We start from the raw sequence: 16,830 nt of genomic DNA on the forward strand, positions 1-16,830 counted from the left end.
TTATTTCTATCACAAAATAGTGATAAAGCCCTTCGTGGTAGACTAAGTAATCCAGATTGAGGATCTGAGTTCCTTGCTCAAGTAAATTGCCCAACAAAATTCACTTAGTTATTAAGAATTCATACGATTAATTTAATCGTATTTGAGACCAACATAATTTTCGAGGTACGATTCCAGTCATGCAATGAAAATTTTGTCACCATCATTTTATCTTGACATGCATGTACAATTAAGATCAAGGTGATGTATCATAAGATGGAATTGATTCCATCAAATCCAATGTTGTGACCAAATTGGAGAACCATTAAATTCTCCTTAAAATATGTATTTTAGAGCAACAGAAAGTTTGAATATATAATTTTTTTTTACCTTAATTAGAGTTTACTTATAACGACAACTAGCATTTCAGTATTGAGATGACCCTTTGAATACTACAAAAAAAAATATTTAGAGACTACAACATCAATTTCTCATATCTTATGATAAACACTCATATTAGATGCTAACGGATGAAGAAGGTGAAACACATATGTTAATATGTATAAAGATAAGTTGGTTACTATGATGTACACTATACAATGGATCATCTAAATATTTGTAATTAACTAGTGAGAATTACTCCAAGTATAAAACAATACAAGCCCTTATTTTAGGCTGAAGGAAAAAGAAGAATATTTAGCATTAATATTTTAATTTTTATTATAATATGACCTAATATAAGAGTAACTAAAGTGTATTTTATCCTTAGTGAATGAGATTCAAACTCTATCACTTGTTTTTATTTAAAATTCATAAATTTTCAATTTCTCTCTTGTTTTGTTTAATAAGGAGATATAACTCTTTATTATCCTATCAGCTCGTTTAGAGATAAAATGGTACATTTGATTGCAATTTACCCATATTACTCTCTATTACTTGAAGATAAAGTCAATAATTTGAATTGAATAAATTATCTTTTATTATATCAATTTTTACCAAATTTTGCAAAGAAAGTATGATTTTTTTTCAAAAATATTAATTTTAAAACAATCACCTCAAAATTCACTTCAAGTCTAAAAATGTAAATTGTGATTCTTATTATTGCAATTGAATGTCAAGAACGCATTCGTAAGTAACTTATTTCGAACGGGTGTAGATACATTTACTGGGAGTTGCAAACCCCACAACTGGTAAGATTGTCCTGCAAGTTCTCTTCCATTTTTTGTGTTTAAAATTTTAGGTGTTACTTTTCAAAAGCTCACCCAGACAGATGTTAACGCTCAAAAAGTGCTTATAAAGGATCTAACAAAATACCCACCAATTCAAATTCGTTTAACAAAGAAAACAGAAACTCTTGGACAAAAAATCATAAATACTAGACAGTTCTGATAAATTAGATTATTAAAATTACAACTTGGCGGGTATATAATTACATGCATTATTCTTGGGAACAAAAGGGGAACATAGCTACCTCAGATATCCAAAGCACAACAGCCAAAATAAATAAGGCACAAAAGATTCACGGTATATATATAATCATCAAGGACTTACGTAAAATTTAAAATTATACACGAAATTATGATGGAAAAGGGGTTAAAAAAACCTTCCACCCTCAATTAATTATGGGCCTCGCTATATCCGGTCCTCTTTGCTGAACCATGAATCTGGAGAAATCATCCGGAACAGGAATATTCAACTCTGAACAAACAAGATGGACAATTTTTCCAGTGACACCTCCAAAGGACAGTTTGTTGAGTGTCACAGCGATAGAAAAGTTATTGGTGACATCACAAAACCCTACGGAGCCACCCATTCCCGAGTGACCAAAGGCAACGGATGACCCATCTTTAGAACTATACCTCTTAAATCCTAGGCCAAAACCTCCACTTGGCAAAGCTAAATTTTTGTACTCTCCTGAACCCAAGAATTCATCAATAATCCTAGGATTCCTGTAGACCTTATTACCAGCAACATGGGTTCTCAGATTATTACCAATTCTGCTGCTACTGGCATCATCACTACTGCTACTCTCTCTGTTAGTATTGCTGCCCAAATCAACCTCTTCATCTTCATAACCAGAAACCTTTTCATAACTAGCATTAGTACTGACTGAAGGCACAGTTGGTTGCTTCCGTCCAAGGCATTTTCGCTTTTGGGGGGTTTTCTGTTTAGAAGATAATTTGGGGGTGTGGGGATGGCTTCCAAGTAGTGGCTTAGAAGCAGAGGAATGAGGTGGTGGTATCTTGCCACCATCAGCTAGGGCTGCATAATAACGTGCAAGTGCCCTGGCAGATAAGTGTCCATTAGCTGCTGGTATGATCGCACGGCGAACATTCAGTGTATTGAAAACAGCGGGTAAAGCAGTTGCCATTTGAGCAATATGCTGTGGCTGAAAGGAGGAGGGAAGTTCAGGACGATTAGCAAGTGCTGAGATATTGTTTAAATCATCTGTATCTACAGTTAGAGCTGCAAGACGTGATTCCACCCCTGAAGATATAAGCAATGAAGTATCGTCACAATCTACCAAGAAATCAAATTGGAGATATTGGGCGTATTTGGTTTAAGAAAATGTATTCTATTTTTCAGTTTGCACAAATAATAAAAAAGTGGCACTCTGCTATAATTTGTTACACGATGTTAAAGATTTGTACAAGAGACAATAAAAATAAAAATAAAAATAAAAACATTTTGTTGTTTTCATGTTTTATATGAAAATCTTTGAGAACAAAATATAAACGTCACAGTTTGTAATTATTTGTGAAAATAAATGAAAATAGAAAATACTTTTTGAAACCAAGCATGTCCCAAATTTCTTTGCATCCAACTACTATGGGTTATGCAAAAGATAAAATAATATGAGTTCATAGTATGCACGTCAAATTCAATTGTCAGACTACGAGACAAAAATAATTATTCATCAAAACTTGCCTGGGGGAATCCCTATATACAGTTCTCCTTCAAGATGGAGGGGACGAACTATTGCTTCTTCAAGGATCTTTTGAAATTTCTGGCCAGATGCATGCTGTTTTTATCGAAATAAATTATTAGAACGTTGATAGAAAAATCTCTTGTAGAAAAATGTAACTAGCAACTTTGTAAAAAATAATTAGTTAAAAACTGACTCCAACCATGACAATATTACTATTTTATATAAATAGGCAACAACAACATCAATATAGTCCTACACTGATTGTCATCAGCAACTGGATGTCATAAGCACAAACAGATAATCCATACACGTTCAAGGTCTTAACTCCACACTCATACCCACCAACCAATCACCATATATTGCTTTTTGCAATAGCACAATTACAAGCATGAGAATAGTACTCAAATATATATCATTCTTATACTCTCCTATTTAAAAAAAAAAAAAAAAAATCTATTACCCTTTCTTTAATCAACTTAAAATTAAGCTTTTTTATACATATAAAATCATCCTCTGCTTTTGTCCTCATTTGTTCAGAAACTCTAATGAAGCATAAAATTAGACAATTTTTGAACAGGAATAAGAATATAGGAATAGAAAATTTTGATAGACAAGGGCAAGCAAACATACCTCAATGATTCCACCACACAACCAGCCAAAAGATAAATAATGGTAATACTGCTCCTTGCCTGGTTGTGTCTCAGGTACCGACATACAAATGTGATTTAAACATTCATCCCAATCAAACATCAGAAAAGGATTTTCTTGAACTATGTTTGCCATTGCATTGTGCAAACCAGATGTATGGTTAAGCACATGATGAACCTGATACAGAAGATTAAAACATTTTGAATTCTTATATGTTAATGTCTTTATGTTATATTAGGTTTGTAGAACCTAAAGATTATTATGCTGGAGCAATGGCCCACACACTAGAATGTTCTAATATGCATGTCTCCTCCTACTACCCTGTAGAAAATAAGAGAACACTTGTTTTTCAGCATCTTTCTAGTATGTCTCTCTAGTTTTAGAATAACCTTCATATTTATGTGGTATCCAAAGCCCAGACCTTGCATTAGTTTTTCCCTCTTTCAGGCAGCTGCCCCTCTTTTCTAGAGAGGCTGTTTTCCTGTTTCAGCAAAGGCTGTCTTCTCCATTAACGGGGGAGTGTTAATGTATTTGCATTAGGCTTGTAGAATGCAGGAGATTATTGTGCTGACCAAATGGCCCACACACTAGAATGTATAAATACTTAGATAACACTTTTTCTTTTCAACATCTCTCTCTAGTTTCTATCTCATTTCAGCATTCTTCTCATTATTAACTTTAAAAATAAAAGCGAACCTTAATGGCATCCTTCCCATTCGATGTAAATGCTGGCCAAATATTTGCAACATTCTCTTCAAGGTTTAGTTGTCTGCAACATAACAAGCCAACAGGTACTTTTTTCAGGTTAAAAGCACCGAACATGAGTATAAAATGTTACAGTGTACGATAGTATGATTTTAAACATTCAATGACAATTTACAGACATGACTTTTATTTAAATCAAACATTTCAAACTAACAACGCTAGCACTAACACAGGTGCTTTCATAGTATTTAAAATCCAACACAAGAAATCTAAGATTTTTAAAATACAATTAGATTCAATGCACATATCAATTCTTTCTCAAATAATTCAGAATACAAAAAGAAAGTCAAACAATCTGGAGAAACTTGTCAATTATCGCAAGTGTAATTACATAAATATCAATCCAACATAAAACAGGGAGTGTCATTTCATAACTGAGTGTTCTTTGAAGTCAGCATAAAGGTGGAATTAATTTTGGAGAGAGATTTAACCTATGTGCGTGAGTCAATGAAGGTGACGAACGTAAACAGGGAGTAACTTATATGATGTATGTGTAGTACAACTTATGTTGTGTATATTAAAATCTCATAATAGCATTCATCCTGCTACCCACTACTGCTTATTTTACACGGGATTGACTACTATGCTTCCATTTAGGGTAATTTGTAAACAAATGATCTTTCTAAGGGGTTGCCTAACAGATAAGTTGCAAGATTGGACAGCGCAGCTGCATTATTATTTTTGTTTTTTCTTAGTCTTTGTGTTTCAATCTTATGTGTTGGAGGATTCCTTATCATCCAAACTTATTGTGATTTCTTCTTTCATTAGAGGAAAAAAAAGTCTGATAAAAACCAAATATGCCAATGCCTGTCCGAAACACCAGAATATTTTGTGTATCCTCTGAAGACTACACTAACACTATGAGTAGACACAAGTGCGTATCATGCAACAAGGTATACATTCTGTTGTGACCATGAACATTTTATGCGAGGCAGGAGCAAATGCAGAACACTGGAAGCTAATATCGATGACAACAATTGGAATAACATTTTAAGGTAAATAGAGCAACACTACAAATAAAACAGATCTCAGTTTATTAGTCAATAGCATGTAACTAAGTACAACCCCTCTACTTGCATGTTTATCTATATGAAATGTGAAATGAAAACTTTTTTTCTCCAACAAACAAGAAATTACAGCAATCAATTCAGAGGTGCACAAATTATATGGTCATAGCACACTACAACGTACCCATTATCAACCAGCCAATGCATCATTCCTGCTGTGATACCCTTTGTAACAGAGAACACAGGAAAAAGGCTATCAGGCTTAACTGGACGGGGATCATATTTACCAAGCACTCCTGCAGCAGTGTCAATAATGACCTCTCCATCTTTGTAGGCACATACCTTTAAGATATTATGCAGAATTTATTAAAACAATAGAACAAATACTTCAGCTATTTGATTGACTTTTGACATCAAATGCAACAACACCAACAATAAGAGACAAGAAGAACATCTCTAAGGTGAACCATCAATTATGTAATAAAAAAATGGAACACTTAGCTCAATAACTATATCATACCAGTAATGTATGCCAATGCAAAGATAGATTCCGTTAACTATGGACTCTCAGTTAACATATAATATGACAATATGTATACTTAAGATTTGAGGCAGTTGCTAATATTTGAGAGAATAAAAATAGAATTTATATGAAGGATGGATGATCGAGTGATATTGCTTGAGTGTAAAACAGACTCCGCCAAGGGAATTTCCATGCTGGATGATTACAGAGGAATAAATACAGAATGCAATCTACAAGAGAAAATACTTGAGCTAATTATTCTAACGCAATTTCTGAAGTTGCAAGTATCTAGGCTTTTCAAAAGTGGAACAATTATTACTATTATGTGATCCCAAATGTAATCACAAATCCCAATAGTATAAATGCTCAGATTTAATAAGTCAACTCAAATTTTTATATATAAGTTCCCTGAAAATAAGGCATATTTTGGTTTTAGTCCCTATTAAAAAATTACAAATACTGTGCTGTGTGCCCTTATTCCCTGTTGAAAGGGTAGTGAAAGACTAACAAAACACTATTTTTGTTTTATGTAGGGACTAAAAATGAAAAAATTCAACAGGGACTAAAACTGAAAGATGTCAGATTTTCATATAACCCTTTCATTTTTAAAATAAATACTACTCTGAATATAAATACTTCTCAAGATATATATGCATGTGATGGAGAGAGAAAGAGCTTGAGTTATTAGATGAAAGCCCAAACCGAAGATATTTAACATGCCCCCCACATAAAAATTCTTTGGGCTTGAAGGGTAGAAAATGTCCAAGCTCATTCTGAATGCTGAACTTCAACTTTCATTAGAAGAATGGGAAGTACAAGCATTGATCTCTTAATCACATGATCGTAGAGACTCTGATACATTGCCGAGTAGCAACTATCCCAAAAGCTTGAGTTGTTCATTGGAAGCCAAAAATTGCATTTTATATCTATAATGCATAACAATTATTAATTATTGATTTAAATAAATCTCAGTATACTCCTATCTCTGGTTTTATAGCTAAGCTACCTGGGCATGTATCCAGCATTTCAAATTCTTATTTCTTAATAATAACTAGCAATTACTTTATACATGACAAAGATTTCTGTTAAGAACAAAAGACATACATAAGTACATATATATATTCTGCCATAACGTAATTGATAATCAAACAGCATCAGGTAAACCAAAGCAAACTCGAGCTTTATTAAGTCAGAGACTAAAGAAACCAACACTAAAAATCTCAAGGACTAAAATGGAGGTTTAATCCATTAAGAAATACGACTTGCACCTGGATTCCAAGTACTTTATCATTATTTCCCATCTCAATTAGAAGCTGCCTCAGCTTGCCTTCTACATCAGAATGGACTGGTGTATCAAAAATCCATTTATCATTTACTGATGGTCCTCTACTAATGTACCTGGCAAGTGTACCTCAGTTCAGCCACAAATGAAACAAGCACGTAATAAATACCAATAATAAAATTTCAAAAGACTCACCCACTCAAAACTGATTCTGCAAATGGCCTCATAATGTCCATATATATTATTTGTACATTCATGGTGGAAGAAAGTCCTGCATCCACATCAGGTAAGTAAAATAAGACATGGGGAACAAATAAGCATTACATTCGCATCACACGGAATATAACAGACCTCTTAGAAGATTAAGAACCCTTCCAAATATTACAATATCACCAGGAAATGCATCAACCTGAAAATATTTTTAAGAAATTAACACTATCTAAAATACAATCAATAGCCTAATTTTGGAACAAGATGAAATAAATACAAGTTTATATCTGAACTCACAGGATTAAAGCGTTTCATTTCTTTTTGGTCAAGGTTCATTTTCTCCTGTATAACCTTCATATTTTTTTCTCTTTGATCGGCAAGAGATTTCATTGTTTTCTTAGAAACAGAAAAAATACACCATAATTAGGGAGAGGTTAAGTTTCTGAAACCTGAAGAAACCAAAGTATAATTCAGCAGCTCAAGGCATTCTTACATGGTAATCATTTGCTGGAGTTGTCGAACGAAAGAATATAGTTGTTACTTCCATTGCCTGCTCTGGTATGTCCAGACGCAACTTAAGCCCCATTTCGGCAAAGGCAGACAGAAGGGCCACATGATCCCCCTTCAGCAAAAAGGCTTACATACTCAGTCATCATTTAGAAGGATTACTTGGATCAATTAAGGAAAACTTGTATGAATACTAAAAATCCTATAAAAAATGTAATTAAAAAGTGAAGAAAAAAATATAAAAGTAAAAATGTACTACACAAATTGAAAGTATTTGTTCCTGAATCATATAGACACTTTATGATTGTGAACCTTTTGCTATCACTGCATGAGCACAAAGGCACCAAACCAAAAAAGCTTATTCTTCTAGGTGAGGTTGGGAAAATGGCCTTTACATATCTAATAATCCCTTTATAAGCCATTTTCTGTGGGGAACAAATTACAGTTTAGAAGCCCCCATAATATTTGGCTCAACTTAGCAACTGAAGAAGGGAGAAATTGGAAGTCACGAAGATCAAAGTACAGCCCAATTTATGATAGAGTGGCATTAACACCATGTCAAATATATCAACCAAAAATCTTAAGCTATTACTAATACTAATAGATGAAGCTAAATAAATTTATCTAACAACATGATCACTTAATATAACAAACTAAATCAAAAACAAACTTCACCAGGACTCTCTTGTCTAAACTTTGGCCTGAGAAACAGCAATCAATTTAAAGCACAACCCTCTAAAGCCAAGATAGGATAAGTTAGCTACTCTAGTCAGAGCCCAATAAATAACCAGGTAAGAGAGGTGAGATAGGGAAAAACAGGTAACTTGCTTCCAAGCCAGCAAAGCCACAAGGAACCAAGAGATCTTTGCCAGAAAATGACAATTATAACCACTACATAAACAATATACATGATATTATGAGTATTCATATAATCAAGAAAAGCACAAAAGCCAGCACCAACCTCAGCAGATGCCAAAAACATCTTTGCAAGTGCTTGCTTAATGGTGCTTGATAGTTTCTTGGTGAGCCCAAAGTCAAGTAAAATGGGACGATGTGGAGTTTCCTTGCTCACAAGAAAATTTCCTATGATGATACCAGTAAGACAACCAAAAAAGTTCATGAGAAAATGGAAAAATCAGAACTGTTACAGATAAAGTTTCTACAACAAATTGAGAAATGACATACATGTGAACAACATCATTTACACATGCATACTCAAGATCAGATAGAGAGGGAGAGAGTACCGGGATGAGGATCACCATTGAAAAACCCATCAACATATATTTGGTGTGCATAGGCACGAGTAATCTCCTCAACAATCTTTTGTTTATTTACTCCAAAAGCTTCTAGTGATTCTAAATCATTCAACCGAATGCCATCCATGTACTCCAAAATGAGGACTTTTTCTGTAGACTATCATTGGAAGGAACCAGATTATATAAACAGAAGAAATTATGGCAAAAAGAATAAGAATGAACTGGGTGCACAGGACTAGCCCAACATATTATTAGGCCTAAAGCAAATCTTAAAGTGATACTTTTAAAAATTAATAGTATCTTTTAATAAAAAAATAAATATTTAGAGATGAGCCTTGAAAAGAATAATTATATTTGTATATTTTTTAGAAATGAATCTTTTAAAATGAATTTTTAAGAATGTAAAATTGACTTTTAAGTTATGAAACATTTAAAAAATTATATAAATATTAATATAAAATATATATTTTTTAGGGGTCCTAAGGTAAGGCTTTGTTGGCCTCGCCCTTGGGCCAGCCCCGTGGGTGCACATTTTCATATGGAACCCCTATAAACTTAAGGCACCAACATCAACCCACTGGAATAGATAATCAGCATGTAACTGTGGAGAAGAAAATCATTTTTTACTTTGGTATAGGACCTTGTAGGGAAATATGTAATATTCAAGTAACTTCTATTCTCACATAAAAATATGCAAAATATGTGAATGTGTCTAATCAAGTCTGCCTGGACAGGATAATGCATGGCATCATGTCACCAATGTAAGAAGGACTTTATAAATATTACAAATAAAAGGGATCATTTATTTCACACATCTTTCCCTCAATATTCAGTGATGCCTGAATTATTAGAACATACCTGAATTACATCTGGGATCAAAACATCCACTCTATTGGCATTTGTATTTCCATCATATTGGTTTCTGCAGCCAAGATTTTTAGCCACCGTTCTTGTGTTTTCTACAGAAACAAATGTAAAAGTAAGAGACGCACTTTAAGTGAAGAGGAAAAAATGAAATCAAACAAAGCCAGACAGATTGCTAAGATGAGTCTATAGATAGAATGCTAAAATCAAAGACTTATAAGCAATGTTTTAAAACTCAAATAGGTGATTGACTCGGTAGAAGTACTAGGTTAGTGGATCACAGATCGAAATAGCACTCACTAATTGAACTGCATGAACCGGTATAAAAAAAATTTAATTTAATATAGGTGTATATATTATATTTGTTAAACATAGTCCAGTGGTTTGCTGAACTTTTACTCTGTGTCATGTCCTTGGTTTGACACCCAATAGGTTCACTTTTATTATACTATACATTCCTCAATCATACCAACAGGACCATATGCATAGCATGCTCAGTGACCAAGTCTTGAGCCACGAGCTTGTAGAGCTTACAAAAGTCAGCAACACATATGCCCGAGTCCCGGTCTGATCAGCCAGTCCAAGCCAAGTTTTAAAACACTTCCTATAAGTGCTACTTAAGTCATATCTATAGATGATGTGAGACTTATTACATATCACATTCCTCAATCGCACCAATGGGACCATATGCACAGCACGCTCAGTGACCAAGTCTTGAGCCACAAGCTTGAAGAAGTCAGCAACACATATGTCCAAGTCTCAGTCTGACCAGCCGGTCCAAGCTGGGTTTCAAAACACTTCTTATAATTGCTACCTTAGCCATATCTCTAGATGATGTGAGACTAAATGTACCCCCTCACACCCAATACGATAAAGGTGCTGGAGGCTGCAATGCAATTAGGTGTAATTGCAATTAAGGGCTTAAGGCAACTTTCTAACACCCCCCCTCACATCAAGGGCTATGAGTCTAGAGTGTGGACAATGTGGGCGGCTCAACAATGAATTTACAATAGGCTCTAATATCATCTTAAAATTTGGGTTAAAGGCCAAACTCAACCTCAGAAAACCCGCTTGTATAGTGAGAATTGTCCAAGCGTTATAAGCACTACTTAGGCCATATCACTAGAAGATATGGAACTAAACACACCTCACACCAAGCACATTTAAGGTGCTGGAAGCTGCAATGAAGGGAGACCAAAAAGGACACAATTCACTTATAGTAATACACATCCCAATCTGTGCATCCAATGGATGCAGGCATACATGTTTAAATACAACTAATGTAATTACCATCCATTGTAGAAAAAGTAATACACATCTTAATACTGGTAATTTCAAAATACTATACCACCCTCTTAATAATCCCACTCAAGTTAAAACAATTATAAAAATATTGATCATTCCAAACTTGTGATAAATATAATCAAGCTATAGATGTAACAAGCTTGGTGCATTTGATTTATATGCTCCAGCTTTGGAAGAGTTGAAAATCAGAAATGAATATCCTCTACTTATGGTTTATAATCAAGTGTATCAGATTTAGAGAAAACAAAATTTCCTCTAATTGTGCGTATTTATTATAACAAGTCTATATAAACCACATTCCTTGGTTCATTGAAACACACAGTTTCAGCCCATCATATGTCTATGTTTTATCTCTTTCTTTATTCATTGGAAAGTGCAAAAGGAACATCGTATAGCTTATACTATGATTCACTCTAAACTTGGACTTCACTTAGGATATATTTTAGAAATAACTACTTTGCAATTTGCATGCATAATTATTGTTAATTCTCTTACAACATTTATTTTTCTAGATAGAAACAAAAAACAAATTGTTTTAAAGGAGGAAAGATATCGAAATAACTAGAACTCATTGATTTCTCAACATATTAGCCAACAAAACCCTTGGGAAACTCTGCTAAACACCAAACATAACCCATAAAGACATTTCTGCCTATGAAAGATCTAAGTATAAGAAAATTTCTTGAAAATCAAAGCACATTTCTCCCAAAAAAAAATGTACCAAAGATATTCTCAGATAAATTTAGATCTATTACATTAAACTTTAGAAAAGATCTGAAATTACCAGCTTCATGATTGAAGTCGAGTTCCTTAGGAGCTTCTTTGCACCATTCATCAATCATAGGATTAAAGTTATATTGTGGCTCAGCCCATGCAATCCAGTCAACAATTGACTTCGCATTTTTTAAGTCCTGAAAAACAATGAAGGTCCAAAAAGCTTTTGAAAGGCTCCATTGACCTCTATATCCATACATCCCATAGAATAAAACAAGCGAACCTCCAGTATAACTGCCTTGACACCTTCATGTTGAACTTTAACAACCACTTCCCGTCCATTGAGCAGAGTTGCACGGTGGACTTGTGCTATCTGCATAAAATGTGTAGCTCAGATATGATTCACTCAATTCAATTGAAAAAAACACTTTTCTTGTAATGATTTTTTTTATCCAAGTTATATAATCATCCTCTAGTAGCAAAAATATCCTTAGGATCTTACTGATGCTGTTGCCAAAGGTTCGTTAACAAAATCAGTAAATAGCTCATCCATTGATTTCCCCAACTCTTTCTGTATGGTGCCATAGACCTTGCATATACAAACTAAAATTCAGAAGTCTAGTAATGATAATGACTCAAGATACAAAATGAAATTCTCAAGTAGGTTAGCAAATGATGACCCTTATTCTTGTTCATGGACTGTGAAGTCCAAACTAGCAGTTCCATTTTCAACAGTACATGAGAATTTCTTTGCCAACAAAAGTACAAAAGCTAGGAATTCTTATACTAGCCTCTAATGAACAAAAATCACCTACGATGCTTAAGAAATTTAATGATTATTTTTAATTTAAACCACAATGAAAATCGTTTCCGAAAAAGCATCTATTTTCTTCTAGAACAAAAACTAGACTTTTTTAAAATTAAAACATTTGAAGAAAAACCTCTTCCAAGGGTCGAGGAGGAAGAGAGTCCTGTAACTGCTTCAAGAGACGTATATAAGCAGCAGGAAGCACATCTGCACGTGTTGACATATATTGCCCAAATTTCACCCATAAGCCTTCCATCTCTATCATCAAATTTAGAACACGCTTAGCATTACGCTCATGAGCCTTCTCCCACAATGCAGCTTGTCTAGATTTGCTAGTCCATTTCTCTCGTTGTTGTACACCCTATAGAGATGAATTCAAGAGCGAAATAGTTCATAGAGTCAATAGACTTTTTTAAGTAAAAAATCAAAAGAAACTCTTTTGGAATAACCAACATAACTTACCTTATAATCTAGGTATACTATTATGGCCATTGTAAATACTCTGATACGTCTTTTGTAAATATTTCCCCACCCCATTCTCGCAGGTAAGCTACAACACAAGATGAAGGTTATTTTAAGGCCAGATATACAGATATGGCAGAGTAACTAGATTGAAAAATATGATTCCACCAAATCAAGAACCAAGAGAGTCAAACAAAAAAAAACAGAGTAACAAATGCCCATTAAGCATTTTAACTACATAAAAGTGTTGTTTTACAAGTTAATTATTGAGGAAAAAATTCAAGTAAAATATATAAAGAGCATGTAGAGTAGTGCAATAATAGTAATTAGTAAACATACAAAACAACTGAGATTATTAAATAACTCAATATAATATAAATAACAGTTAGCTCAAGTCTATTGAAATTAGTATTTCCAATGTTAAATTAGATATAAAAACACTGATAGTACTTCACCTAACAACTTAGACGTGAGTTAGCTGGTCCATGAAATGGTATTGGAATTTACATCAACAAGATTCATGATCAATAATAAAACATAATATATACAACTAACAAATACATATAAAAGGACAAGTTCATGATCAATAACTAGAAAACATAACTCTAGGTGCATGTTAACATAAAGAAACACCAAAAATCAAAACATATAACATATGTGTGTGTGTGTGTATATATATTAGCATTTTGAAGTCAAATGGCTAACAAAGTGAAGTGACATAAACAAAGATCCAAATCATTACAGCTACAAGGCCAAAAAAACGCTGGCTGCTGCTAAACAAGCTGCACACAGCAAGAATACACGTAACAGGATAGGTGATCACCAACCAGAAGCAGAAAAACACACTCAGACACCAAAAGGAGAGGGAGCACCAAGCTTGCACGTGTAATGCAAGAATGAGCAAAGGCAACACAATAAAATACAAAGAAAAGAAGAAAAGAGTGGGTCACTCTGTTTAATTGGGAGGAACAAAAAATAGGCGAAGAAATGAAAGGAGACAGCATCAATGAGTGAAAAGAGACAGCAGTCCACCCTGGGTCAGATTGGAGGGGGAAATCAGCCTTTTCCCTCTTGTTTTACCTAATTTTCAAAATAAAAAAAGAAGAATAAGCATTTTTGTGGTTTTCTTAGAATTGGGAAACACATGCCCAGAATTGCAGGATTTGTGTGCAGGATATGATATGATACAAGTGATTCATACAATTCATCTACAATTCAAGCACAAAAACAATTGGACACATGATTTGTATCACCAGAGCCATGAATCATATTGTGAATCATACAAAACGGATAACACTACACCAATATATTGGATTCCACCAAACATATTCTAAATGATTTTTAAATTTTAATAGCAATGTCAAAGGCACCTTTTATTTCCCTATATCCAAAAAAAATGTGGTATACTATATTTTCATCCAAAACTACCAGCACCAGCCACCTCCTAATAGTTAGAAGCTATGAAGCATGAACTTTGACATGAACACCAAACACAACATAGACACTCCAACATGGCTAATGTCTAAAATATAGGACACTGCATACACACATAGAGAGACTCTAATGAAATGAAATATGAGTAACATAACAAGAGATCAAGATTGATGGTATATTGACCTTTTAAAACTAACGATCTGTGCTTTTTCTACCAATATAACAAACACTACGAATAGGAGAATGATATTATATTTTTAATACTTTATGTTATATTTTAAGCTGACTTATCTAAAAGTTAAAGAATGAGTATTTTTCTAAAAATAATATTAGTGCATGTTCATCCATATAAAGGTGTCAGCTCAAGTGTTCAAGTTGTTAGAAGTGTATACTTAAGTGTCCAAGCCAACAAAAAAAAAATTAGAAATCAAATTAAGAATGTCTGACATCATGTGTCAAACAAGTGTCAGGGAGCGTCAGAGTCAGATATGTGTCCAACAATACGACACATCAAAGCGTCCTTGCTTCATAGGATAGAAGTCAATGTCCTCAGACATATACTGTTCCTAACAGTGAATTGGAAATATTGAGAGACAAGAAGAAAAGCAGGCAGTGTAAAAAGTTAATGAACCTGGGTTAGGAAAAATACACAAATCCACAAAATAAGATAATAAGATAATATAGATTAATCTTTGTTCACGGTCAGGTATCAGAATAATGAACTAGAGGAAACTTTTAAAATGCTATACCTACTCTGAGACATATACCTTCCAAGATAGACACTCAACAAACAGGAAAGTCCGTGAAAAGATAGAAAAAGTTACATCTTAATTCAGTGTTTTTGAATGTGTGTTTTTCCCACGAAACTCAATGATAAAACAAACATACTACAAAATCACATTCAATGAAAAGGAGATAAAAAGTTACATCTTAGTTTGGTACTTTGAAATGTGCTTGTTTTAGCAAAACACGAGTTCCAAAGTTCCGTTCATATAGCTTTTCCTTCAATGGAAACTGTCGTCAAAATAGTACAAGTTTAAAACTCTCAACCCAATGAGCATTTTTCAGCTATTGTCACTACGACTACTGTACATGGACTTCTTTCCAAAAAAAGAAAAAATCATGAATGCCGTTAAAAATTTAACTTGTAGACCATTCCCATTGCAAGAGAATCATTTCTTAAACCCAGGCAAAATCTCATCCAAAAATTGAACCACCCCTTCCAGCAATAACCTAAATTTCCAGATATATGAATAAATAAATAAATAAAACGCTAACCGCAATCACGTCCATCCTACCACGTTAAGAACAATTCACATCGGTTACAATAAACAACAACAGTAATAACAATAATAATAATAATAATCATGTACAAGTCAGAAGCGACATGCGGCGCAATCAACCACGCATCATGAAGATTAAAATCCAGCGAAAAAAATCGAAATTGAAGCAAAATTAGGAACATCCAAAAGACGAATCCGAGTTGATGCAAAGGAGAATTGTGGTTGGTTGATACCTGAGAGCGTGGAAAGGAGCAGCGAGTGTGGTGTGTGGGGAATGAGGTAATGAAGAAAGAGGGAAGGAGTTTTGTTGAAATCGAAACGACAGGTACGTCAGTGTCGTATGCTTTGGGTTGGAATTTTCGCTACTCGTTTGCTTGCCAACCAGGAAAAGTACACGAGACTTCCTCACTCAATTTTCCCAACCCAAATCCAATGCCATTTTTTTCCCCTTTTTCATGCTTTTAGTTACATATAGTTCGCGGAATTTTACTACCTGCGGGCGCGTCTGCGTAAGCATTGTACACGTGTCATTTTGTGGATTTTTGTTAGGTTTTTATTTACTTTCTCATATGAAAAATATTATTGTGTTTAATTTTGTGAAAGTATGAAATTCTAAGAATCCTAATACAAAATAATTATCAAGCATTTTCTGTTTGTATATTTTATTTAATAAAAATAGTTAAAAATTATTAATATTTGATATATTAATTGATATCGTATTTAAATCTAAAAATTTTGAATTTTATTTTTATTTTTATAAAAATAATTTATTTTTAATATTATTTAAAAAATTTAAAAGAAAATTATTTTAAAATATATACTATTAAATGAGATAATTTTTTTATTATATGTTA

At 33.6% G+C, this 16,830-nt stretch overlaps 1 protein-coding gene across 5 annotated transcripts; it reads right to left on the reverse strand.

Moving 5' to 3' along the window:
- Positions 1–1,333: 1,333 nt before the first annotated feature.
- Positions 1,334–16,412, reverse strand: LOC109790839 (ABC1 family protein). Of its 5 annotated transcripts, none has more exons than XM_083063488.1 (20): positions 16,210–16,412; positions 14,292–14,339; positions 13,260–13,347; positions 12,931–13,158; positions 12,492–12,578; positions 12,273–12,362; positions 12,060–12,186; positions 9,965–10,065; positions 9,095–9,263; positions 8,812–8,933; positions 7,837–7,965; positions 7,641–7,739; positions 7,485–7,542; positions 7,329–7,404; positions 7,120–7,249; positions 5,513–5,670; positions 4,253–4,325; positions 3,539–3,733; positions 2,908–3,001; positions 1,334–2,466 (listed from the first exon to the last, which is right to left on the reverse strand). In XM_083063488.1, exons 3-20 carry the CDS (start codon positions 13,332–13,334, stop codon positions 1,592–1,594), a joined length of 2,886 nt encoding a protein of 961 aa, XP_082919614.1. In that variant the 5' UTR covers positions 13,335–13,347; positions 14,292–14,339; positions 16,210–16,412; the 3' UTR covers positions 1,334–1,591. The 5 variants fall into 5 exon arrangements, with proteins under 5 accessions (XP_082919614.1, XP_082919615.1, XP_082919613.1 ...); XM_083063489.1 differs by having other exon boundaries at positions 14,210–14,339; XM_083063487.1 differs by lacking the exon at positions 14,292–14,339.
- Positions 16,413–16,830: the final 418 nt, after the last annotated feature.

This window comes from Cajanus cajan, chromosome 9 (assembly GCF_000230855.2).
Source record: "Cajanus cajan strain Asha chromosome 9, NIPB_CcT2T_4, whole genome shotgun sequence".
In the NCBI taxonomy this organism is placed as follows: Eukaryota; Viridiplantae; Streptophyta; class Magnoliopsida; order Fabales; family Fabaceae; genus Cajanus; species Cajanus cajan.

What these genes read in the sequence shown, in the direction of transcription:
- LOC109790839 (XM_083063486.1), bottom strand. Translation starts at nt 16,158, where the DNA reads ATGTTCCTAATTTTGCTTCAATTTCGATTTTTTTCGCTGGATTTTAAT. An exon ending in CGACTTCAATCATGAAGCTG is followed by an intron (nt 10,066 to 12,059) that starts GTAATTTCAGAT and finishes TTGTTTCTGTAG; the next exon opens with AAAACACAAGAACGGTGGCT. An exon ending in CAATGGTGATCCTCATCCCG is followed by an intron (nt 8,934 to 9,094) that starts GTACTCTCTCCC and finishes GTATCATCATAG; the next exon opens with GAAATTTTCTTGTGAGCAAG.